Below are 26,082 nucleotides of genomic sequence, written 5' to 3'. Positions count from 1 at the left end.
AAAGACAGGGGAGCTTCCAAAGCCCACACCATGCAATGTGGGGTATCTTGTGCGTGGAAAAGCAAAGGGCAAAATAAAAACACATCCCATGAGTTTCTGTACTTGGAGCCATGTGTTTTGTAGGTGTTTACAAGAGAGATGGCAAAGAAAGATGCAAGATCATTTGGCAGCCTCCAACATTGTTATGACCTGTTCATCTGTAAAGATGCTCTTCATGTTGCTGCTGGTCTTGGCGCGCTGAAGTCCTTCCCTATTCTCGTCTTGGTGGCATCGTGTTTGCTGAATATGTGGGAAGTGAGCGCAACAGTAGTGAACGGGTTGTGTGCAGTTGGCTATTGGGTACAGCCTTCTGTGGGCAGAATTGAGTTAGTAGTTACAAAGGAATTTCTTTGGTGGTGTTTGTATTTTAGGGGAACAGAAACCCCTTTTGCTGTGAAAGGGAATGTGTAGGGAATTCCAGAGACTGGCATATTTAATTTAGAGAAGGAAAAAAGAGAAAAGGAGGCAAATCCCCCTTATTCAGAGCCATATGTTCAAGATACTATGCTTAGTGTGATTTATTTGCTTCAGAATTAGGGAAGAGGGTTGCTAGGAAAAGTAAGATGCATTCACTTCCTTCACCTAAAAGAATTTTATTAGGGTGATTACAGTCTGCCTCCTTTCTCCCTCTTTCCTAGTCCTGGAGAATAATCAATGTAGCGATAAGTCAGAGCAAGCAAAAATGTGATTGTTCTCCTCTGCAGTGCAGAGACTAAGATGAACTCCTTTCTCTAAGGCCAAAATCAGGTCTTTCTATTTTGAAGTGAATCAAGAGTTACCATTATTTTTTCAGTAAGAAATGATCAGAATTTCAGTATTTTTCTTTCCCCTTTAAGATTTGTGCAGTTTTGGGGCTTTTTCGACTATCCTTTCACTCTTTTGATGGCCTCAATGCCAGTTTCAAACCACTTCCTTACTTCCTCCAAGGTGGGGAAGCAGCCCCAGTTGTACTGGACAGGGATTATATCTGTTCAAATACTTCATTTCCAGCAGAGAAATGTGGCTTTCCCAGCTGTTTAAAAAGCTCAGTTGCCTCAGCATGTGGAGAGCAGGTCCCAAACTCTGTTCAACCAGCAGCAGAGAAGGGGGGAATTGCCTTCAGACCTTGCAGGGAGAAATCTTGAGGCATCTGTGAGGTGCTGTAGTATATCCAGCTAAAAATATCAGATACTTGAGCTTGCCTTATTGACTTGTTGGATGGCAATACCTTGTTGAAATGGAGAAAGCCAGCAGATCTGGAACTTTGTGTAATAGTGCAATGGTGTGAGAGGGGTGGCATAAAGATCCCAGCAAATTTACTTGCTCACCAGAGCTACCTCAGCTTTTCCACTGAAAATGCAAGTGTGGCATGCCTAGAAGATTAGGAATTACCTGCCTGCCTGTAATGGTCCTGGAAGGTTTACTTCCCTCCTGAAAAGCTGATGTCGGATTCTTGTCCGGATTTAGCCCAGTCTCTTTGGTTATTGTTGATCAAGTCATATGAAAATGTATTGTTCCTTCTGCTGGTGAGTGATGCTGAATGTCCTCTACAAGTACTTCACCTCTCCCTGAGAAATGATGCTTTTTGTCTTCATTGTTGCTCTGCCTCATCTTTGAGTGCCTCTCCATGACTGCGTGGGCATGAGCCCCAGCATGGAGCAGGTGCAGTGATCTTCTCAGCCAGAACACTGAATTAGAAGTATTGTCTCAATAGGAAGGTACATTTTAGCTGGCTACATGCATCTCCTGTAGCGTGATGAAATTGCATCAGTATTTTCACTAAGTGTTTTTATCCAGAATATCAATTTCAACAAAGTGGTTTTTAAAGTTCACTATTAAGGTCTTTAATCTTAGAAGACAGGCCAGCAAGGTGGTTCAGGTAAAGAGCCCTTTAGAATCACAATATGGAATTTTTTCACCCTAACAAGGGAAGGTGGCGGTTTGAGCACGTGCCAGTTTGCCTTTCCAGAGCTGTGATACAGCTGAACCACAGTGGAAATCTGGAACCATAACAACACTGCTTATAGGAAGTTTGACTCCCTGCATTTAACCACAAATGTGGTCAATGTTAGGAGAAGCAATAGCAGAGGGGAAGAAAGGTGGTAGTATTTGATTAGCTTTTTTCTCCTTGTTTTCTGTTGTGAGGGAAGAGCGATAATATTACTAACTGATGGTTCCAGTTTCCTTGTTACCCTTTGAGGATACTCTTTTAGGGTAGATATGATAAGACTTGCTTTCAGCATTTTAAATAGTCACATGCTGTTAAGCAGTTGTGCTGCTTGGTGAACTGCTGGGTATTTCTGAAGACAGTTACATGGAGAAGAGGATTAAATACCATGTCAAGATCCTTCAGGTGGTCACTAGCTTCATGCAGGGATTGAAATGCAAAGCGATTTGGTCATGATGGGTTTCTGCAGGAGGTTATTGAGGGATAGAGGTCTTCCCATTGGTCCTCACCATTGTGCCCTAGACCAACATGCTGTATCCATTAAGTTCATCAGCATGAGAATGGTTGTCTGGCTTGGACACTAAAATATCCTGCTGTTTCCTATCTGCACATTCTTGGAAATGAAATGTAATCCTCTCATAGGCAGAGCAGCCTTAATTGCCTCATGGGATAAGAAGGGAAAGGATGATTTGGGAACCAGGTCTGTGCTACTAGAAGTTCTTCTAGTAGCGCAGAAGGGATTTCCTGGAACCATGCTGGGAGACCCTTTGGGGATGTGGTTTCAGAGTCAGCTTGCAGCCACGATCCAAATTGGTGCCGTGACACAAATGGGGTCACGCTGCCCTCCCTCCTTTCCTGCTTTGGCACCTGCCCTCATACCTCTGTGTTTGTCAGGCTGGGGACTGCTCCAGCTGAAAGCTAACACTGGCTGAGTGATTAGTTTTCAGCACAGGGAGCTCCCTGGCCCAGCTGGCCGCGGGGTTAGGGTGGAGGTGGCCGGCAGAGGCTGCCCCTGGCTGTGCCCTCTCCCCGTGCACAGGATGCTTGCTTGGAGTGGCAGCAGACCAAGAGCCTCACTGAGTGTGTGACCTCAGCATCTCCTAGAAGCCAGTGGAGTTGTGCAGAATGAAACCCTAGCAGATGGCTGTGCAAAGAAATAGGCAGCTTTTGTGCCACTACTCTCTGCTTGGGTTACTGAGGGCGTGCAGCTGCCACAGCCTGGCCAGCAGTGCCTAAGGGCTGGAGGGAGCTCGCACACTCTCCCCATCTCCAGCTTTGAAGTGCTTGGTGGCAGTGTAGTGGGTTTGTGAGCACATGGAGGAGTAACTATGGCTGAAAACATCCTCAGTTCATGGGGGAAAGCCATATTTGCTTAAACGGGGAATCTGCTCAGTGCTGTTTGCACCATGCCTCATACGCTTGTCTTCCAGTCCCTGACCGAGGCTCCCAGGCTACGTGTAATTTAATTACAGTCTGATGGCTGGCGCTGAAGTAGGTGAAGATAAAAATGTAATTTGTGCCTAGAAGTTGTGTGTAGTGAGCTTGCAGTACTGGAGGCCTTCTTGGCAATTGCTGCTATCAGGGTACACCTCCAGAGGAAAGACTGGCTGTGTTGCTCTTGCAGGTACAGTCTGACAGGTTCAGCTCTAAACAGGGCTTTAATGTGACTGATTGTCAATAGGTGAAAGTAAAGGAGTTGTGGTCTTGCATGAAAGATCACAGAATCTTTGGAGATAGCAACTGGGATGGCTTTTATAGTCAACAGCTGCTGCAGCCAAGGGTCTTGTAGCTTATGAAGGTGGGAAGGCTCATAGGGCTTCTGGTCAGAGGGGTGGTAAGGAATACCAGTCACATGCAAAGTTGGCTGAGGAAGGTTGAGTTTCATGACTGCACTCATAGCAAAGTCTCCTTTCTGCCCCTCGAATGGCAATGTGGAGCCAGCCTGCATGGCAACGAGAGCATCCAGGGCCCTGCTTATTCCATGCTATGGCAGAATTCTGCCTTTGTGACCAGAATATACTGCTGAATTTCGGCTTTGGCTTAAAAGAAGGTGTATCATTGTTATTGTAAGTAAACCTCCACTTCAAACTCAGCTACTGCGGAACTAACTCTGGAGACAGCCTATAACTCACAGGGCTGTGAAATAAGAGTTTCACTTTAATCTGTTGTCTGTTTTCAAACATAACTATTTTGTTATTGATTACTTGTGAAAAAGGCCTGATGTGTTTATCTCTCAATCCTTACATATGCTGCCCACTGCCAGTAGCCTCAGTTCTCCTCTCAGCAGCTGCCAAAATTTCCATCTTTCTCCTGATTTCTTTAGCACCATTGTGCATTGAAACGCTTGCAGGATAGCAGTATGTGAAAGCTGTGTAGCATTCCTGTTTATCTTGGAAGTCAATGTTTTACACAAGGAGCGCTGTAACTCTGCCATATTTACTTTCTTGCATTTAATTCAATAAAATGTATTTACCTGAAGTGGACATGAAATTTCCAGTTTGCGGTGGAAAGCGTAGGACCAGGCTGCAGAACTCGTTCCAAGTCAGGACAGAGTGCGTGAGGGCTCCTTGCCAGTGCAAAGCGTGGGAGGAAATTCGGGAGTAAGACGACTCTTGCTGCTATCATCAGCAGGCGCCTGTTGAAAGGGTAGGAGTTATGGATGTCAAGGCTAGACAACAGGTTTTTGTGTTTTCTTGAATTTTAGACTTCCAAGACAAACCGATGACTGGCAAAGCAGGTTTCGTCCAAGACTGTCTTCGCTTTAGTTTGGATAAGAACTTGCAGTCCCAGATAGTGAGATGTAGGCAAGTTTTCTGGGGTAATCTTAGCTTTACAGTTTGATTATAGTTTGGAATTAGGATTGGGAAAACAATTAGTGTAGAAATGAGGGTTTCTATGGGAATCTATAATGCTTAAGGATTTTTAGCAATCTAGCAAGCCTACAGGCTGGTGGGAGCTTCCCACGGCTGCCTCAAGTTACCTTTTCTCCTGCTTCTGAGAGAACAAGGCTGTCCTCCTTCCTATCCATATATTGTTGAGAGAGGGCATCATCCACAGGCTATTTTTATTCCTATTCCTTTCCATAATTATATGTAGCTTTTATAAATCTGTCTGGATGGAAAGCTCTCATGTACTTTTGAAGGGCTTAGTTGATCTAAATTTAAGGATGTCTCATGTCCAGTTGTGAAACTTGCTATTTTAGTTCACCCTACCTACAGCTTTTACTAAAACAAGAGGAAAAGGATGAAGAGGAGAGACTGAAAAGTGTGTGTGAGAGGAGGGAAAGATGACTCATAAGTGGGACTGCATTTGAAAATGAAAAGGATCAAGGTGTACTGATCATAAGAGAGAAAGTTATGGCTTCTGTGAAGAAGGCACAATTAAACTGTATGGTCATTTATCTTCTGAACAGATTAAGGTATGTTTGGGGAGGAATCCATGGGCCTGAATTGAGTAGATAGATTTCTTCTATCTTCAAAGTTATTTAAAGAAAGGAATTTTTATTGCAGCCTTTAATAGGTGATATTTTAGTGCTAGATTCCTCTGGAAGACTTCCCCAGGCTTCTGGAAAATCCCATTTAGCTGTCCATTGCCTACAGGATAGTTCTAATAGCTGCATGGTTATACAGCAGGACAGGTAGCAGAAAGGGAAGGAGGAGGAAGGCCACAGTGCAAGAAGCCAAATGGAGTTTCTCAGAACTTTAGGCTACAATCAGTGGAAATTAAAGCTCATGAATAGATGCACAAATTTCTGCTTTCCATCCAGGTGTTGTCTCTTTTATCCCTCTGCTAACGTTCTGCTCTTCCAGCCTTGTGCCAGTGCCTGTAAAACTTTCAGAATACTTGGGATGGTCAATAGTCTAGAAATAAGTCTCTCTGTAGGGTTTAAGTAGTGTGCAATTATGAGGATGAAGTTCTTCTGTGTACAGCACTGCAAAGAGTGCCTGTGGTGTTTCCAAAAGTGTTTACCAGCAGTATCCCACAGCCAGCTCTTCCTGCCTTCACTCTTCTCCTGCTGAAAGCTAGAAGTTAGCAAAGGTACAGCTGTCCAGCATATCAATGAGGCTGATAGAAAATACATTTAATTTTGTAAACCATTTTGATTAACAAAAGTAACTCTCAATGTGAAATTGGTTTAAAAGATTGGCTAAGTGGATGGAAAAGGATCCTTTTGATTGATTCCAGTGAGTATTTTCCCTAATCGCAATACTGTGGAGTGCTTTCATTGTTGTTGCAGAAGTAAACAAAAAAACTGTTACTGATAGTAATTGCCAGCAGAATGGGAGATGATAATGGAGCTCTCACAACTTGCTCTGTAGGCACATTCAGACACACTGTGTCTTTAGTACAGCCGAAGGCAAAGTTGTATGCCAGAGCACAGGGAATGCAAGCCGTGCCTTATGAAAGGGGGCCTGTATCCTGGAAAGCAGCACTTCTCAGAAGTCTGTAGTGCACACCAGCTTCCAGCGCAAGGCTGAGAGGCAATGGCACTGAGACTTGCATCCTGGCATGTACAAAAAAATGAACAAGCGTGGGGATACTTTTATCTCAGTCAACAGTTTTGGTGTGACTGATACCTGAAATGATGTAATGTGATTCAGTGCTAGTATTTGTAAGGGAAAGATCTTGAAATCAGAAGATGCTGTTAAACAGGCCAGCATGAATTATTTGAGGTCTGAAGAAAATGCTCTTCAGTGCAACTTAAGCAATGTTTTGCTTATGAAATTAATATTAAGGAGTGACTTGACTGATAAGGAGATGCAGAATTGGGGGTGGTGGTTGATACAGCTGATGGTTGCACTGCAGTCCAGAGGGACTTTGACAGGCTTGAGGAAAGGGCTTACAGGAGCCTCAAGAAGTTCAGCAAAAGGAAAGGCAAACTCCTGCCTCTGCAGAAGAATAATTCCAGGTACCGGCATGGGCTGGGACAAACCTGCTGTAAAGCAGCTCTGCAGCGTGAGAAGATCCTTTCCCTCTGCTCAACCCTGGTGAGACACAGCTGACATGCTGGGTCTGGTTCTGGGTTCCCCATTATGAGAGGACATGGACATACTGCAGCAGGTCCAGTGAGGGGCTATGAAGGTGGTTAAAGCCTCAGAGTATCTCATATAGAAGAAGAGGCTGAGAGAGCTGGGACTGTTGAGCCTGGAGGTGGTTAAACACATGATGGGAGAGAGTGAGGAAAATGGAGCCAGGCTATACTCACTGGTGGCTCGCGACAGGATAAAAACCAATGGGCAAAAATTGTAGTGAAGAAAGTCCATTTTAACAGGCGATTATACAGCAAAGGTGTGCTGGAACAGCTCCCTTAGGTTGTGGGGTCACACTCACTGGCCATATTAAAAACCCAACTGAATACAGCCCTGAGCATCCTGTTCTAGTTGCCTTCTCTTTGAGCAGTGGCAGGTGGGCTAGATGGTCTCCAGAGGTGCTTTCCCACCTCAGCCACTTCCTGAGATGATTCTGGTATTGAAGGACTTCTTAAGTTGTGGAACTTGAACACATGGATGATTTAATATTGAAAGCTTAAACAATGCAAACTCAAGTGGAAATTAGATTTTTTTAAGTGGGGAGAAAATAACGAGTTTATGCCTTCCAGTTTTGACACAATGACTGTTTTGCTGTAATTTCTCTGTAGAGTTATGCTCTGTAATTTCAACTCTGAACAGCCTTGAGGTTAGCAAATCCTTCTACTTGCTTTTTAGTAGCAGCAACTGTGTTTATGGTACTTCCTGACAGGTGCTTGTTCATTTCATTTTCGTAACAAAGATTCTAAAATTGCATTCTTATCCTTGGCTACAATAGCACAGCAACTAGGGTCTGTGATACGTAGGAGGTGATATTAGAAAGTCAGATTCTTTTCTTTCATTAAAGTGTAGATTAGAAAAATGCAAATTCACTTAATTTTAAAATTTTAGACTTCAGAGTGCTACTAATTTTTCTGGAGAAGTCATCTCAAGGTGTTTAGTTTAGGAAATACATTGTAAAGACAAAGTAGAAGGGACAGATTGTGTCTGGTGTGGGTCAGTTTTCTCAGAGGTTAAAGTCCTTGTTTGACTGTATGACTGAAGATTTTCTGCTTCACCAAAGCCAAAAGGGATACTTTTTGAAAATATCCAATGTAATCTTTAATGCCTTTTCCCCTAGAAATTCATTACCCTGGAAAACCATCTGTTTTGATTGTGGTCTTGTAAATTAGGCTGTCACATCAGTTGTTTTAGATTGTCCTGCGCATGACAGAATTTTTCTAAATGTGAAAAAGAAAATTATTTAGTCTACCAGCACTCATTCACTTCACTTAAGGCCTGCTGCCATCTTGTCTTCTTTTTATTCCCTCTCTGTCAATGGGAATAAGTAAAGCTTCCTATTTGAAATCAGTTTGTTGTCATTTTGCCAGCACGCTCAGGTTGTTCTGCTCCATGGTGTGGCTGATGGATTGATAAAGAACTGCCAAGGTAGAATGTGCATCACAGTGAAAGCTCAGTGGATTAGTTGTTCTTTGTGACATTGCACAGCATTTAAAGCATCAGGAACTTGGCTATCTCTGTGCCATTTCAGCCATGTAAACTGTTGCCAAACTGACCTGTGCAACACAAGTAAATGCTGCAGCTGCCTACCTTGATGTGGGGAGGGAGGAAGTCATCAGTTTCTAGAGTTTAGCAACCCAGGCTAGGAGAAAACCAAGTTCAGTTTGTAGTCAAAGAAATGTGCTGTGAAGAGAAGCCTTCTGATGGCAGTACCAGCTCCAGATCTAGGGTGGAGGAGGCTGTCAGCCATAACTGGCGTCTTTAGGGCCCAGCTATCTGTGATTATCGCCCTTGCTCTCTTCTTAAAATCTTTTACCCATTTCTGTGACTTTCGGCTGATCTGGAGCCTCCTTTCTGACTGCTTTTGGGAATAGCTGCTTTTGGATATGTAAACCATGTTTTCCTGTTTCTTGGGCACTTGTTATTTATTTTTGTTACTCTGAGGTTTGGTATGTGGAAGAGGTTATTGTGTTAACTTCATCAAGGTTATGTAAGGATTTTTTTTGTATATAATGCTGGTAATTTAATTTTTGAAACGATACTTAATTAACTTGAGAATGATAAATTGATCTCTTGTGCAAAGTCAGCATTATGGTTACTTGTAGGTGCAAGGATAACTTATCAGGGTTAATCTGTTTGAACAATGTTGAGACTCCCTTAAAGTGAATGCTCACAATTTACATAATGTACAGAACTATCCTGTGTTATGGTAAATGCTTAGGACCCCACGTTATTTCTCATTGTCTGATTCTGTAAATGCAAATCATTGCATGTTGCCTGGGTCTTCTGAATGTTTTTTGTCAGCTTTCACAGTGACCTTTGGAAACTAGATAATATTTTTATCACCCTAAATGGATTCAAAGTCCATTTATTACTTTTGGGGAATCCTGCTGTATGCTTTTATACTTGGGTGGAACTGGGTTAAGAAAGTACTTCAGAATAAAAGGTTTTACTGCTTAAGATCTGACTTCTCATTACTAATTACATAAATTGAAAAAGTAGATAGATGTAAGAGCCATCGTACCTCAGGCAGCGAATTAAAAATATGGAGCCAGGATTGGTGTTGACCTTTTTAAAGGAAGGATTCATCTGCTTTGGTGATGTGAATACCCAGCACTATACCTCATGTGCACCTGAGTTGTAAAAACTTGTTACCTTCTAGTTTGTAGCTCTCTGTAGTTTCTGAAGTGTTTACATACGTATCCTTAGCATCATTCATTTTTGAAAGAATGTACAGGTTTGTTGGTTCCCTGTGCATCACCTCTCAGTGAGTCAAGTGATGCAGTCCCATGGCACTGCTATGATGTAACTTGGTATGGGTGTTTTGTATGGAATACAGAAAGGTTTGGGGTGCCAGGGTGGGACATGGCGAACTGCAGACACGTGTAGACACGAAAACTTGCACTCCAGAAATTTCATTTGTGAAATTCCACAGTTGTCCTCTCTTGTAGGTATCCTGTATCCAAGGAAAACAAAGCTCAATATGCTGTGGCTTAAGCAGGCAGTTTAGTGAGCGAACTTTGTAAAGCAAGTCCAATCTTGCACCATTACAGAGCACCTACACTGTTATAGCTCTGGTGTGGCTTTGTAAGTGCTCCTCTTTCTCCTCACTTTTCACTTTGTATGTATGCAGTCTTATTAATTACATCCTCCTGGAGAGGTTTATCACTGTATTCTGTACGTTTTGTAAGTGAGGAATAACACTTTTCCTGATTCCTCTGTCAATATAGGTGCTTGGAATGCTGCTATTAGTTTTTAGCTTGTTTATCTAATGCTCCATGGCATTTACTGGAATTTCCTACCAGGAAGTTCATCCTATTAAATTCTCCAGCTCTCAGTGTCCTTCCTCCCCCAGTCTCAGGGCTTGTTTGTTTAATAGACAATTTGGCAGACAACAGACAGTGTTTGAAAGTTTTTCTTTTCTAAGTAGCTGTGCTAATTTCCATACATAGAGTGGAAGCCACTTGGTAAAACAAATCCAATTGCAATCTTATTTTAAAGTTAATGACATTTAAAATAAAAAATAATCCTTAGATACAAAAGAAAAAATATCTCTAGGATGTATTTTGAGACTGATTTGCTTTGCCATGGTTTTTCTTTGGGATCAACCATAAAATGATAGATTTAGAAAAAAAGATTTCTTTTCCTTGGTCCAGTTCAACTTTAGCTTTGCCACTCAGGAGGCTGAAAGTCTCCTGAAGGGCTGAAACATCGCAAGCAGCTCTGAAGCCACACTGAGATGTTGTGCTCTATCATACACCATGTGAATTGAACTATCACTTCCTTATTTGGCTTACTTTCATCTCAATGGGTAGCATAAAAAGTGGACTTGTGTTAGTGGAACTGTTACAATAAATGCAATACAAAGAAATTACACCAAGGAGTCTCTTACACGGCTGGTCTGTTGTCACATCCTGTCGCCTTTGTGTTTGCGTCCCATCATGTTTCCCCCCAACCCCCCCAGCTGCTTGCCATGAGTTTGCAAGTTCAGCACTAGGCCTGTTCTGTGACAATCTTGTTTTCTTCTAAGGATGTGCGTGGTGAAAAATCACTGATGTGAGCCACAACTGAAAATCCCCAAGCTCTGCTCTGGAGGCAGCAGCCTTGCTGAGGTGGCATCTTTGGGAATGGGGTGGGCAAATGGGATGGGAGCTTTGACACCAGTTTGTAGGATGGCACTAGAGTCTGCTAGTGGCAGGTCCAGCCTTACCACCCCGTCCCAGGCCATGCTTCCCAGGGAATGGGAGGGAAATGATCCTGCTGCATCCAGACACACCCCCAAAAATCTGTGGTCAGGATTCCACACCCCAGATGCTGGTTAGTCTGGCCGCGGTCCTGCGTGCGAGCATTGGGTGTTTGTCATTACATTTTCTGGAGGTTTTGTCTCCACAGCTTCCACCTTAACCAGGCAGGTGCAGCTCAGCCCCTGGCAGCTGTTGGGATCAGGGGCTTGCATGGAGGTGTTTCAGGACTGCCCAGAGACACAAGCACTCCTCACCTTGGGCAGTTCAGCAGTTGAGATGAAAACTGGGTGCAGTTTCCTGAAAACAACTTTTCATATTTCAACAAGAAGTGGTAACTGGAGCTTTCAACCTTAGTACAGTGCAAAGCCATTGCTTCCAGTAAGAAGTAATTGTTTCGTATTTGGTGGAAAAATTGCAATAAGAAAGATCTCAGATGATTCATTTCCTATTCAGCATAGGTGTAATTCTCTTGGTTTGAGGCCAGAAATGTGGCTTGTGCTTTGGTTTATGTCTTGCACAACCATTGTACTGTCCTTCCTCTTTTAGTGCAAAGAAAATATGAAGTACTGCAGCAGAGTAGGAAAACAAGATAAGCTGCACATTTTGCCACTGGGTGCTATACTGTGTGCAAGCCTGGTGGGGTGTGGGGCTGATCCCATGGCATTCCAGTAGACCTATGAGCCTAAAATGGAGGGATGTCAAACAGGGCTGGCCACTTACCTTGGTGTCAGAATTATGTTAGCGTTGGTGACTATGAGATAATCTGATCAGAGGGCAGGCCAGGTCACATGAGATATCAGGATGAAAATCAAAGATAATTAGTACATTAAGATTATAATCCTGCTTCAGGATAAATGACTTCCTGTGCAGGTGTAGGGAGAAACCACCATTTTTCATTGCTACATTTCAGTACTTTCTTGACTTGGTTCAGGCCATTGTGTTTCATTTAAAAACAGTTGAAAATGTTCAGTTCAGCCAGGCTGGGGATGAGAGTGTGAAGTGCCTCATTGGGGTGGCACTGATGCGCAGCGCCGCTAACGCGGGAGCGCCGAGCGTGCCTGGAAGCTGATATATTCCTTTCTGTGGGTGTTAGAAATGGCTTTGTGGGATGTTCTGCAGCAACAACTGGGAACCACTCATGGCACTTGCATTGCTTCTTCCTGCACATTCATCCTGAGAAGGGAGAGCTGCCGCTCAGTTCCTCTGGCTTGGGTCCCACTTTCAAACAAGAATTTGCCGCTGAAAGTTGGCCACCCACATTTTAACTTTTTGGAGCTAAATAAAAGTTGTGTGGTTTCATCTATAAGTGCTTACAGTTCATGGCTTCCTTGACTCTTGGATACTTCCGCGGCAATCATGAAAATGGGAAATTTATAGAAATAGGATGGTTTAATTAGGCCTTGAAAGAAACCTCATTAGAGTAACATCAGACTTCAGCCCTCAGTGTCAAATACCTAATGGGGGAGGGCTGCATGTGATCAGAGTGTCACTTTATTTGGTGATTGTGATGTGCTTCTTATTGAATTACAAACCAAATTAAGACATATAAAAGGGATTTTCATTTAATGTTCGTCTACATTAAAAACAAAAAAATTGACTGTAGCTGAATTAATAATTCCAATATAAGATCTAGAGAAGAATTTCCCTCAGTCAAAACCATAATAAGCTGGAAAAGGTGATAGCTCAGGAAACAGAAATTGCTATAATAGAAAGTACTTTTTGGTCCTTTTTTATATACAATTGCTGTTTTATAAGAAGACAATTTCAGGCTTTTTTGTTGGATTAGAATGATCGGGATGATTTCTGTAAACTGTTTTCATTTGCTTTAAAAAGATTCTTTAAATTTTACTTTAAATACAAGCTGCTTATTCTGATGAATAAGGAGCTATTATTTCAGATTCCTGAAATTATTTATTTCTGCTTTGTGTTGATTTTACAGTCTATTCAGTTTTCAAGGCACTATTGTTATATATCTTTTTGTGTTCTTTTACTTCAGTCTTATGAATGGCTATGAGTAAAACAGACTTTTGAGGTCATGTTTTCATTAAAAGTGCCATTCCTGGTCTTGTTCCTCTGTATGGGACTGCCTGCTTTCCATAGGGAAATAATACTTTAGGAAGACTTGAGAGGATTTACAGAACTTTCCTTTTAAGGACATACTTTGTTGACTTTTATGTGCAAATAGTTTAATTCCCAGTTATTTCTTTATTTTTTTATTCTTTCCTGAAACCTCTTAAATGTTTTACCCTGTCAGAGTTAACTACTGAAACTAGGGGTAGTATGGTACAAATTACTGGTATCTCTGTGTAGACCACTGGGGTAAATATTTCTTCATGGAAGATGGAAATCCCTCTCCCTTCCAGGAGTTTAAACTGCAAGTTTATTTCTGCTGAGAAGTGAGGCAAGGGGTATGAAATGAGCTGTCAGTAGGAGTTTGAAGCCAGGAACTCTGGAGCTCCTCTTGCATCTTTTTGCTGTCCTTGGGTGTTTCTTTGCTTGTGAGCTGACCAGCAGAGCTGAGCCCCTTCCTTACTGAGAGCTCCTCTGCTTTCCTCTCTGTGCCTCTCCCTATTTTCCAGTCTTCCCGAATGTTTGCCATGCCCTCAGCTGGGTGCAGCCCTCTGGCAGACACTCACAGCTCACCACATACCTGGGTTTGTTCATTTGAGTGTGTTCTCAATGCTCAGCCTGTATCCCTTCATTCAGTGGAGACGTTTCCTTAGTGTATGAATATTTCTCTGCATTCACCCCAAGGTGTCTTTCTCCCTTTGCTTCCTCTCCTGTATTCCTTCTTCATCATGCTCCAGTTTAATTTACTCTTTCATGTAATATATTTGCTTTCTTCTCTGCAGCTCCTGATCTCTGGAACAGCTTTCTAGAGTTCATGCCTCCAGAACCTCAGCTTTTAAATTATATTTTTTAGTGACTGCTTAATTTAGAAAATGTGGAAGAAAGCCTGTGCAAAGTGTGTGGGGATTGGTAGAGAACCTATGCTATGGCTTCCTTGCTGAAGTCAAAATTTATCTGTGCTCGCTGGAGAGGCTTGCATCCCCTCCCCAGTAATATCAGCCTTGTGGTAAAATACAGAAAAGCTGCCATTTTATCTGCCCCTAGCAATTGTAATATCTTCTAGAGACTGCACCAGGCTTAGTCATCGTCCCTTGTTTAACTTGCCCATCTTACTCCAAGCTCTGAGACACCCACAGCTGAGGCCTAGGACACATTTCTCTGCCTTGCTGCTTAATTCACTGTCCGCTATCACTTAATACAAACAATTTATTCCTTACCATGCTTGGTTGTTTCCAGTCTTCCTGTTTTTCCACCCCAGTCAACCATAAACTGGAGTTTCTTTTCAGCTCCTCATCCCATTGTTTTTTGGAATAAGTTTTTATCTTCTGTCCCCATCTCAGCAGGCTTTGTCCCAGGTTACTTTTGTTCTCATTCTGAGACCAACTTTTGTCCTTTTGTATTTAAATCAGACTGCTGCTCCTCAAATATGCCTTGAGTGCCTGCTGGGGGAGCGGGGCATGTTGATAAGGTCTCAGGACCTCCATGAAGATGGGATATGCAGAGCCTGGGAAGTCCAAGAGCTGTGATAGGAGTTTGAAGTGGAATTTGGTGCTTCACACTTGTAATGAAAATGTACTGACGGCACTTTTCCAAATGACTTTGAATTCAGGGTTTTGGGGTAGTAGAATATGCTCAACTCAGATCATTCCAGCAAGCTTTGTATGCTTGCTGAAGTCTAATGGGTGCAGCAGTATTTCAGACAAAAGATTTCCAGAAGGTAGCACAGGTAATGTAATTTTTCTTAGGTCTGTCTCTTGCAAACAGTGCAGTTAGCTTACATCCAGTAAACAAGCTGAGACACACATCTAGCAGGACAAATTCTAGTGTGCGTACTTTGGCAAAGTTATTCTCCACTATTTTATCACTGGAAAGAATTAAGAAATGTTTTACTGCTTCTTGCCTCAGACTTACAAATATAATTCTCAGAGAAACTAAGGCTTTGGTTGGATATGATGCAGTCCTCAAAAACTGATGTCTGTGCCACCTGGGCACTGTGCTCTGCTATCTTGACAAAACCCTGTGCTGGCTCTTACCTGATGCTTACTTAGCCCTTACTTGTGTGTTACAAGGTAACACTGAATTTTTTTCTTTAATTGCTGCCAGTTTCTTTCCCAAGAACTGAAGTTGATTGCTGTGTAATATGACAGTGAAGCTGTCAGTCTGACAATCCAAGAATGCTCCTAAAGAATCCAAGGGTCATGGGTGGGTGTCACACTGCTTCTCCTCAGCAGCTCTCAGTGCAGGCTCATCACCCACCCAGCAGAAAAATCATTTCTGTTTTGGAGTAGGACTAAGTTACTGCTGGTGGGGACCTCTTGAACCAGCTTTCTGGGAGGGCTGATGAGGACATATCAATCAGGTGCTGCCTGCACCAGGAGAGCAGGGATGGAGGGAGGATGCAGATGTGGTGTCAGCAGCCTGATAGACCCAGGTAGCCATGAACTCAAACCAGCCCATTAAAGGGAACGGGCTATAATTTCCCATTTGCACCTTTTCCACCCCTTTTGTCAATTAAATAATACTACACGTGCTCCTCCTCTTCTATAAGCATAACCAGCCTCCAACCTCCTCTTGAAAGTTAATCCATGAGACTGAGTACTGTAAAGTGAATTGCATCAGGTCCTGTGTACTTGAAAATACTTTATTTATCTTGGGAGTTTTTAAACTATTTTCCTCTAGAGACAAGTGTTCTTAGGAAAGACGTTCTTGTGGGTTTGCCTCTGATGTGGATTGTGGTAGATATCTAGGTTTCTTTTTTTTTTAAAAAAAAAGGGGATTGAAGCTAAAAGGGCAAACCTACATAGGACTCAAGGTGCCATCAGTTTTTAGTGGTCTGCACTGAACAGTGGGTCTATAGTTCTATCTATATCAGGGATTGCTCATAGTATTGGAAGAGAAACTTGAGTTAAAGCAGTTGATGCCACAATTTTTACATCTGGACAGAGGGGTTGGGTAGGTATCTGGTTTAGCGTAATGGGATGGTTGCTTTCCTGTTACTTTTGTGTCTCTTGCTGGAATGTATCAGTTTGTTGCTTACCTGTCTCATAGTTCCATGTATTTTGTGCTCCTTTCACTGTCTCCCTAAAGAATCTGACTTCCCATTTCTTGCACTCAGGTTTCATGTCACTGAGAAGGTTTTAGTCCCTTTGCTTCCTATCTGTCCCTGTCATTTGGGATGCTTTGTGCTGGTGTCCTTTGGCTTGTTACTTCTTAGCAGGTCCTTCTTACTGTGTCAGATGGTTGTGCATGCTATGATTGATCAGGTAATGCAATATGGACAAATAGTGCTAATTTGTATAAATTGTGTAAATAGTGAATATAGTGCTGTAGCAAAAATAAGTGACACAGATCAAGATGTTTTTTAAGATGCTCACTGATTCTGCTGATCACAGATCTTGAGATTTGTGAAGAGAAGCCAGATGTCGGAAGGCACTATGAATAATTTTGGAGATGGGAGAGAAACTGTGAGTCACCAAGGATCTCTAGTGCAAACAAAACAGCACTAGGAAAATCTTTAGTCTGTAATTCATGACAGAACAAATTGAGAGAATACACCACTTCAGTTCTGCACCTTATCAGTTATGAAGTTTGTAAAACAGGAAGGGGAAGTGAGGACTTGCTGAGTGACGTGTAACATCTGGCCTGAAATGAAACATTCCTCAGGGTTTTCTAAAATTGCCTCTCAGTAATCAGGATCTTTTAGATTCCACTAAAATATTTTGCTCTATATATCTCTCAGGTTTCCTGTATGCTTTGTACCCTAAAAACCAGCTATCTTGTAGAACTCTCTCTGTCATGTGGTATTTTTTTCACTAGCCCTACAATGTCTGTACGTGCACTGTGCTGGTGAGCCTGACAAGTGTGGTGTTTGTGCCAGCCCCAGCACATGCAGGCAAGCTTTTGCTGCTCTGCAACCAAAGGATGCTGTCTGCATTCTCTCAGATTATTTGAAGTTCACGGGAAAAACTTATATAAGTCTTTAACCACAAAAGCAGAGGCAAAATACTTTTGTTTGTGTCTTGCAGACAAGTTGAGACAAAAAGTTTTGATGTATAATCCAAACCTAAGTTTCTCTTCTGATGGAGAGAACTGCAAATCTCTGGATTTTACGTTTTAAGTGTTGCCCCTCCTTCTCACACCTGGTTTTGAGATTCTTTTTTATCTTTAATTGTATCCCTTTGGCCTAGTCTTCCCACGCCCTGAATTGTTCCCTTTTCACCCCTCCTTCCTTTGCTCTTAGAGTTCTCAGGGTGGAAAAACACTTGCATAAAAAACGTGTGAAATGTATTTCTCTCTGTGGAATAGCTGTAATCTTAATTTAATCCAATTATGTTGGCTAAACATATTAGCTGGATGCTTTTGTTAACACTTGACCTTTTAGAAATCTGTGTCCTTGGATTACAGACCTGAACAGAGCAGAGGTGTTTCATGCTATTGGAAGCTGCCACCAGTGCTCTGCTGGGAGTGTGGTGGAAGTTGGTTAGAAGGATGCAGTTCAGTTTTGCCCTGTTGCCAGTGAATTTTATGCCCCTTCATACAAAATGTGGAGAAGAGTGGCTTGAGTGCTCTTCATGTGCTGTTACACCATGGACTTGTATGAGTTTCATGTGCTTTAACTTGCCTTTTAATAAGTCTGAGGTTTGCAAGCAGAGTCCAACAGAAAGATGCTATTTAGCTATCCATAAATAAATGCATATAAATTACTTTATTTAGAGCCTTCTGTTGGTCACAGATGGAAAGTAAAGTGCATAAGAGACAAATCCACAATACAGAAAGACCTGTCTACAACTCCACAGCAGAACGTATTGTTTTGTCTTGGTTCACTGAGGAGCAAGACATTATCCAGCCCTGTGGGGTGAATCTTAAAAAACAAGCAAATAATGTACTCTGAATAATTCTACCTAACTGAATAAACAACATTCTTCAGAAACAGTTATTTGTCTAAACTTGATTAGACATAAAAGTTCTTTTTCCTGTGTCTTCCAGGTAATGTGCTTTCTATTGTTAGGATAACGAGTATCCCCAGATTTAATTTCAGTAACCTGAGTGGCAGGGAAGGGTATAGAATTGTTTCCAAAGATAGTATATTGTGTTTCTATCTAGGAACAGAATTCATATTGGTGGTGGTTTTCATTGCAGTTTGTCTGTGTGATGCAAAGTTTAATGGTTTCATTCATGATTTTTGTTATTCAAGATGCATTTCCTTTGAGCTGAATGCAACATTTAGCTGATTTTCAGGCCTTGTCTAATACTGATTTTGTTCCACCTTACTTTAATTTAGGCAGCACATGTGCTAGTTAATGAGAAATAAATGTAGTGGTTGTGCTTTCAATGAGGACAAGTTTTTTAAGAGGCAGGGGAGAAGGCTTGTCCAATGCTGCTCTTGGTGTCGTGTCTTGTAGGAAGTTCACAGTAGTGGAAATTATTGGTCCCCTCAAAGCCATCCTCTCAGATAGTGAAGGGAAAAATATAACTTGCACTATTGCTATTTTTGCAGAAACTTAGATGGATATAACAAGTTTTTCAAAGGAAATGTAGCTTTTTGGATTCATACATGTGGGTTGTCTTTGTTTTTCTTAAATGAAATGTTCTCAACTCAAGTGAGGGCTGAAATCTTTCATACCTATTCACAAAAGTCCAGACTGGACTGAAATACACCATGGAATGGTCACTCAGCTTTTCAAATCTAAAAAAATTGCTGAATTTTCAAATAAAAACCTCATCAACCTAGCTTTTGAGTGATATGTTTAAGTCTGCCTTAAGATTCCAGTAAATATTTGGATTGTGATGCATATGGGCTATGAACCTGTACTGATACCTTGGTGTGAAAAGTTCACCACTCTCTGCCTTTCCTGTAGTCCCAATGCTGTGTTTGATAAAGTGAAATACACTTCTTAACAATCCATTAATTTAATTTTTTTTTGTAACAGGCAAAACGAAGGCTGGAGCTAGGAGAAAGTGGCCACCAGTATCTTGCAGAAGGACTAAAGACTCCAAAGGGGAAAGGAAGAGCTGCAACAAGAAGTCCAGATAGTCCAAAAAGTAAGAGAACTGGCAACATGCTGTCATCAGTTTGCATTACCTAGCTTAGGGTGTGTTTATTGGTGTCCTTACCTAGATGTGTATGCAACAAACTCAGCCCCTCAGCTGGGCAGTGGACAGCAGGTTTGCAGCATGGAGGGGTTGCTGCAGAGCTGCTGAGAGGCTGCAGAGGCTCCTGGCTGTCAGGTGTGTCCTTCTGCCTGCTGGGCAGCCAGCATTCCCTCTGCCCAGGGCCTCCTCTTCAGCCAAGGATGTGATGCTGGGATGCTTGGAGAGGTGGATGCTGAGGAATGATGGTGGTGTGATGAGATGGATTGCACAGTTATTAGGCAAGGCTCATCAGGCCTGCCTCCTCCTTGGCTGCTGGAGTTAAAGCAGCTGGCTGCCAGGGCTTCTTTCCCTAGGCAGGGATTTGCAAAGAATGCTAGCTGTGCTTCAGCAGCACTGCATGAAAAATGCTCTTTGTGGCATCCAAGCTGCCTTCTGTCGCTGCAGTGGGACTCTGGATACTGCCACTGCCTAGTTGCTCTGATTACTGGTTTCTGTACATCTGCATTGCCTTGGGCAGTGGGATTCTTGCAACAGAAGCTGGGGGCTGTAGCCCTGCTGTCCTGTTTTGGGGTTTCAGCAGGAGAGTTAGGCTGGCAGGGTGAGCCAGATGGGGCAAGGAGAGGACTGGGGCAGCAGTGGTAGTGATGTCAGAGCAAGAGATGCCAAAGGGTCCTTCCTCACCAGTCTGCTGGTTTCTGTTGAGGCAGATAGGAAAAGTGAAAGTAGTTGAAGATAGAAACTTAAAGCATAGGAGTTAAACAACCACAGTTGATTTAACTAAACTAAATTTCATTAAGCTATATGAAGCCTATTTTAATGCAGTGGATTCTTGTAGAAATTCAGTTCTTTTTGGTGCACAGGATGCTGCAGCAGTATTGATAAACCTGAACAAAGAATTTGGTGTGGGATGAAGAGCACAAGCCATTTTTGGTGGGACTCCAGTCACTTCTTGCCTCTTACCCTTTTCTAAGCCCCAAACAAAACCCAGACAAATCAACCACCCTTGTTTAAATCCACAAGGTCGTGTAAGTGACATGAATGAGATTTAGATGAGATGTTGGGAAGAAATTCTTTCCTCACAGGGTGGTGAGGCACTGGCACAGGTTGCCCAGAGAAGCTGTGGATGCCTTATCCCTGGAAGTGTTTCAAGGCCAGGTTGGATGGGGCTCTGAGCAATCTGGTCTAGTGGGAGGTGTCCCTATCCATGGCAGGGAGGGTGGAACTAGATGATCTTTAAGTTCCACTTCCAACCCAAGCCTTTCTATGAATATTCTTCCATTTCCTAGAGCAGACAAGCCCTGAATCTACTCAAAGAAATACAGCTAGCTGGTTCTCTTTGCAAAAATGCAACATCTTGGTTTTCATTGAAAAGGCATTGTATTCTTCAAAATATTTCAGGGTAATCTAAAGGTTCACTCTTCAGTGGGATTTTCACTTTTGACTGACTTCTGCAGTTTAATGTATGACACGACCCTTGAAAACCTGAAAAAGACCACCAAATCAGCCCAAGTTCTGCCCTGCATAGTACTGGAAGCAAATTAAGGGTTTGAGATGTACCAGCCCAGCAGACTTGTAATAACGGCTGGCTCATTTCCCTTGACAGAGAGGCCTTGAACATTTAGAATTAGGAATCATTCTGATCCAAGTATTTAAACTCTTGAAAGCCCATCTGTGAAGTATATAGATGCTGCATTTGTGCATGGAAACCATGAATTGGTCCAAGCCATTTGCTGACTTCTAATTTAGAAGATATGGATACTCTGTCCCAGTTTGAGCATTGCTCGGTTATGAAGCAGTGATGATTATATATTGTTATTTTATATCAATCTCCTCTAATTCACTTGAGTTTTCTCAAGCTGTGGAGTCTGACACTGATGGAATCTGTCATTGTGTTCACCCACTGAAGTACACCTAAGTCCTGCTTAATTGCATATGAAACACTTATCTCGCATGAGGGGAAAATCAAACCCTGATGAAAGCTGGCTATCAGGCTGATGAGGGAGAGTCACAGGGGATTTTTTGGGGTTGCTGCCAGGATAAATAGATACTAAAAATACTATTATGAATTCACATAGTAAAAGCCTAGGCAGAATATTTCCATATGTATCTATCAGACTACTGGAAATATTTGCATTTTAAAAAACGTATATATTTGCTCATGTACCTGTGACTTTTGGAAAAGTACATCTTGAAATACAAATACATAGCGGTAAGTTATGTCTTAATGTGAGGTATGAGAGATTTCTTCAGTAAAAATGAAAGAAGTAACTGTAATAGATGTAATTTCAATTTTGGTTGCTGCTTTCGGAACCAAAGTGAGGAAAAACCTGATTTAACTTTCTTTTTCTTTTTCCTTCCAAGCTCCAAAATCTCCTTCAGAAAAGACTCGGTATGATACATCCCTTGGCCTTCTTACAAAGAAGTTCATTCAGTTGCTGAGCCAATCTCCTGATGGGGTCCTAGATTTGAACAGAGCAGCAGAGGTCCTCAAGGTGCAAAAAAGGAGGATTTATGATATCACCAATGTACTGGAAGGCATCCATCTCATTAAGAAAAAATCCAAAAACAACATTCAGTGGATGTAAGTATTCATTATCCTTTTCCATCCCTGCTGGCTGATTTCACTATCACAGGGCCACAGTGTTTTTCTTCTACCACCTTTCGCCCTAACACTTTGCTCCAAGCAATTATCCAAAATGCCTTCCAACAGGATAAAGTCCTATTTTTCTGTTAAGAAAAGTTTATAAAAAGCATTTGTCAGGAAAATTAGAAACCAGCATTTTATTTGAAAATGGATTGATTCATTTATTTCTGCATGTGGAGTAGGTTTTAGGTATGTGTCTCTACCTACTGCCTTCTATGATAAAAAGTAAAAAAATAAAAAGTAAAGTAAGTAAAAAAGTTAAGCTGTGGTTAGAAACAAAATTTTGGAAGTAGTTGGAAATATTAAACTCTTACATCTTGGTGACAGTTCCAAAATGTGTTCTTGTGATAAAAAGATGCTTTTTCTGGAAAGCGTTGTTTATGTTGACTTGCTAGGGATGGGTTTAGGGAGAAAGGACAAAGAACTTCCTCTGCAGTGTAAAACTCTGTCTCTTCCCTTTACCATGGTGTAGGGTCAGGTTTTACAGAATTCTTCCTTCCTTCTGTGTGTCTCCAGGGGCTGCAGCCTGTCCGAGGACGGTGGGATGCTGGCGCAGCGCCAGGGCCTCACCAAGGAGGTGACGGAACTGACTCAGGAAGAGAAGAAACTGGATGAGCTAATCCAAAGCTGCACCCTGGACCTCAAGCTGCTAACAGAGGACTCAGAGAATCAGAGATATCCTTTTTCCCAAAACCTCAAAGGTGCTCAGCCTCCTTGCTGTGCCCTGTAATACTAGGAGACTTCCTCTGTGTGATGTCATTGAAAGAAAGCATCAGAAGCTTCTAGAAGTGGAGAAGGTTTTAATGTGGTTTGATATAAAAGCTGCTTAAGCAGCTTGAACCTGCAATGCTTCTGGAATGTGAAAAGGAAAACCAGAAAAGGTGATACATGAAGGAGACTGTTAACATTTGTGCTCACATACAGTAGAACCAAGAACTTTTACTGATTAATGAGTGACGATATCCAATAGCCCTGCATTTTTTCAAGCCTAGAGCAAACCACAGTTTTATGTGTTTAGAAATTATAAAGGCATGAAGAGAAAGTCTGATAAAATAACAGACTTGTTTAGTCATTACTTTTTTTTTATTTATTTCACTTCAAACTTTAAATATAAATTAAAGGCACAGAGAGGAAAATAAAGTTGGGATTTGGTTTAGTATGAAACTTGCAACAAAGTTTCAGATTCCTCTGGTTAGAGAATCTATAATAAAATATAGATAAAACTTCTGTGAGCTCTCAGAATACCTTAGGCTGAATTATTTAATGTAATAATTGCATAAGGTTCATATGACTTATTTTGGCTGTTAATGCTCTTTGTAATTAACCAGTTGTCATTTTCCTTGGATTTCCCACCTATTAGCAACACAAGAAAGCATTTTATCAAATGCTGGTGTAAAAACTTATTACTATGTATAGTAAGTAGTGTTCAAATAGCATCTAATAAAGTGGATTTATTCTCTCTTCTGAAGGACAGGAAGTAACTATGGCAGTACCAGTAAAAAAAACTTGAACTATGTGAACATTGACTTTTGACTGGATTTCATAGACATTTTGATGTAACCAGAGATCACCAAGTGGAATGGGGAGTAGGATCAGCACTGCCTTTAGCTAAGAGCATAATCCATGAAGAGACATAAGTAAGACAAAGCTGAACATGAGAGTTCTGAATTTTTGTAGCACTGAATCCTGTGGGGATGAACTCTGCCTTTGCAAACCTTACTTAACGAGTGGCAAAAGCCTTGATTAAAGCTGTTTGGGTGAAAGATGATGACCTGTCACTTTGCCTCTTGACTTGTTTGATCCAAGGTAGATGCAGTATATATTGGAGCTTGGGCAGTCTGTCTTGCTGTACTGCTCAGTAACGGCACACACTCACACCACCCAAAAGTATATATAATAAGTCAGGCTTTTTATTCCCCTGGCATAAACGTTATGCCAGGTAACAGATGACAAAACTAAAGAGCTGGAGCTGTATGCATGTGACCATGGCCATTTCACAGTTCTTTTCAGAGCCAAAAGCACTTTAACATCTCAGTTACATGGATCAGTATGTGAGGCTTCCCCATGTAGTAACCCCCAAAACACTATCATTTTGACAAATACATATCGAACAGCAAAATACTCATATTTATTCTGTGCTTATGCAGAAATTGACATTCTGCACTCTAAAGGTTCAAAGTAGCTGCTTAAACAGGCTTTAAAATAATTTTGTATTCTATAAATTAATATATAAATATATGAATGTTGCATAAATGTTTGTATATTTATATATATTTTATATAGGTTCTATGTGTTATATATTTATGTTTGTAAAGCCCCTCAAATTTAAACTGAAATTAGGATTTTTGTCAGCCTGGAGAAGAGAAGACTCCAGGGAGACCCTATAGCACCTTCCAGTGCCTAAAAGGAGCTTGTGGGAGATATGGAGATGGATTTTTTAATAAAGACATTGTTGTGAAATGGCTTTAAACTGAAAGAAGGTGGGTTTGGATGAAATATTAGACAGAAATTCTTTACTGTGAGGTTGGTGGGACATTGGCACAGGTTGCCCAGAGTAGCTGTGGATGCCCCATCCCTGGAATTGCTCCAGGCCAGGTTGGATGGGGGTCTGGGCAACCTGGTCTAGTGAAAGGTGTCTCTGCCCATGCCCATGTCCACTTCCTCAACTCCATGAGGAGTTGGAACCAAATGATCTTTTAAGGTCCTTTCCAGCCCAAACCGTTCTATGATTCAATGCTGTGTATGCACTTCTATAGCGTGCATCTACAAATTTCCTATACACTTTTCCAGTGATTTTCAGCTCTCTGCATGTTGATAGCAAGTGCATAAAAGTTTTTGCTTCATGGAGTCTGTGAGTAATTTCAGGTTGTTGAGCCTGTGCTTCTGTAGTTTCCCCCATATAGAGGAGGAGAGGAGCACTCAGCAGAGAGAATCCTTTTTGTGCACTGAACAGTGGCCCCAGCTATGACATCAAAGGGAAGTTCTCACAGGGCTTCACAGTGGCAATCACAGTGTAGAGAACAGAAAACCTTGGGCTAAGAGCTTTGTTGAAAATTGAGAAAATGGAAAAATAATTCAAAGAGTTCTTCCTTTTCTAATAGTGTGAGTGTATTGTAACCTGGGATGGAAAATTCCTTAACACTGATTACATTAGCTTATGTGACGTACCAAGATATTCGAAAAATTAGTGGCCTTAAAGACCAAACTGTTATAGTTGTGAAAGCTCCTCCAGAAACAAGACTTGAAGTGCCTGACCCAGTGGAGGTAAGGAGAATCTGGCATTTCCTGCCTGGTTATATATAGTTTTTCTACAAATGCAGCGTCTCCTGAGACTTACTGTGATATGTGCCCAGGTACATAATCCTATATTCTTACACATTTTAGGGATGTTTCTGTAGAGAAGGAAGGGGAACTTTAAACATCAATTCACACAGAACAATTGTTATTTGTTCCTTTTCACTCACTTTTAGATTTCTTCAGAGTAATCCACACTATTTACAGATATTTTTCTTTTGCTATGCTTTATGTAAAGAGAAACTCTTTCTTGACAATTGAAATTTCCTTGGTTTGTAACAATGTAAAGTCTTTCACAAGAAATTCAGCTTTCTTATTTTAGTTAAAACGTTAATGGATAACTCAATGCCTTAAGCATCTTGACAACACATATAACTAATATCCTAATTTACTGAAACATGTTTTCATGTAGGAATTTCTTTTCTGAAGTACTAGAGGTATTGTAGAAATTTGTGTTTTACTCCTAGAACACATTCTTGCCCTCTCTTCTTTCATCATCATCATCTTTGCTTCACTGGCACTTATTTTAATTCTCACTTGGGAAGACGGACCCAAGTATGTCGGGCAAATGGGAACAATTGGCAGGAATGGCTTGGTTAGAGTTTCAAAAAGTATACCTAATTTCTTCACTCAAGGAGCAAGTAGAGATGAACCTAACCCCACAAACACTGCTAATGTTTTCTTCATAGCTGTGCATTAATCTTTCATCCCTACACCAGGCCAAGTAAGCTCAGCCATACCTGC

General features: G+C 41.5%; 1 protein-coding gene across 3 annotated transcripts in view; it reads left to right on the top strand.

Annotated features, from left to right (window-relative positions):
- Positions 1 to 26,082, top strand: part of E2F3 (E2F transcription factor 3) — a 42,064-nt gene that overhangs the window by 11,302 nt on the left and 4,680 nt on the right. For all 3 annotated transcript variants that reach the window (XM_030943411.1, XM_030943410.1, XM_030943413.1), the window contains exons 2-5: positions 19,238 to 19,349; positions 21,762 to 21,981; positions 22,561 to 22,719; positions 25,194 to 25,308. In XM_030943411.1, the coding sequence (XP_030799271.1) occupies positions 19,238 to 19,349; positions 21,762 to 21,981; positions 22,561 to 22,719; positions 25,194 to 25,308 (606 nt within the window). The remainder of the gene's footprint in view (positions 1 to 19,237; positions 19,350 to 21,761; positions 21,982 to 22,560; positions 22,720 to 25,193; positions 25,309 to 26,082) is intronic.

Source organism: Camarhynchus parvulus, chromosome 2, assembly GCF_901933205.1.
Source record: "Camarhynchus parvulus chromosome 2, STF_HiC, whole genome shotgun sequence".
Classification (NCBI taxonomy): Eukaryota; Metazoa; Chordata; class Aves; order Passeriformes; family Thraupidae; genus Camarhynchus; species Camarhynchus parvulus.
Note: the sequence above shows the minus strand (reverse complement) of the source record. Positions and strands in the feature narration are given on the sequence as shown.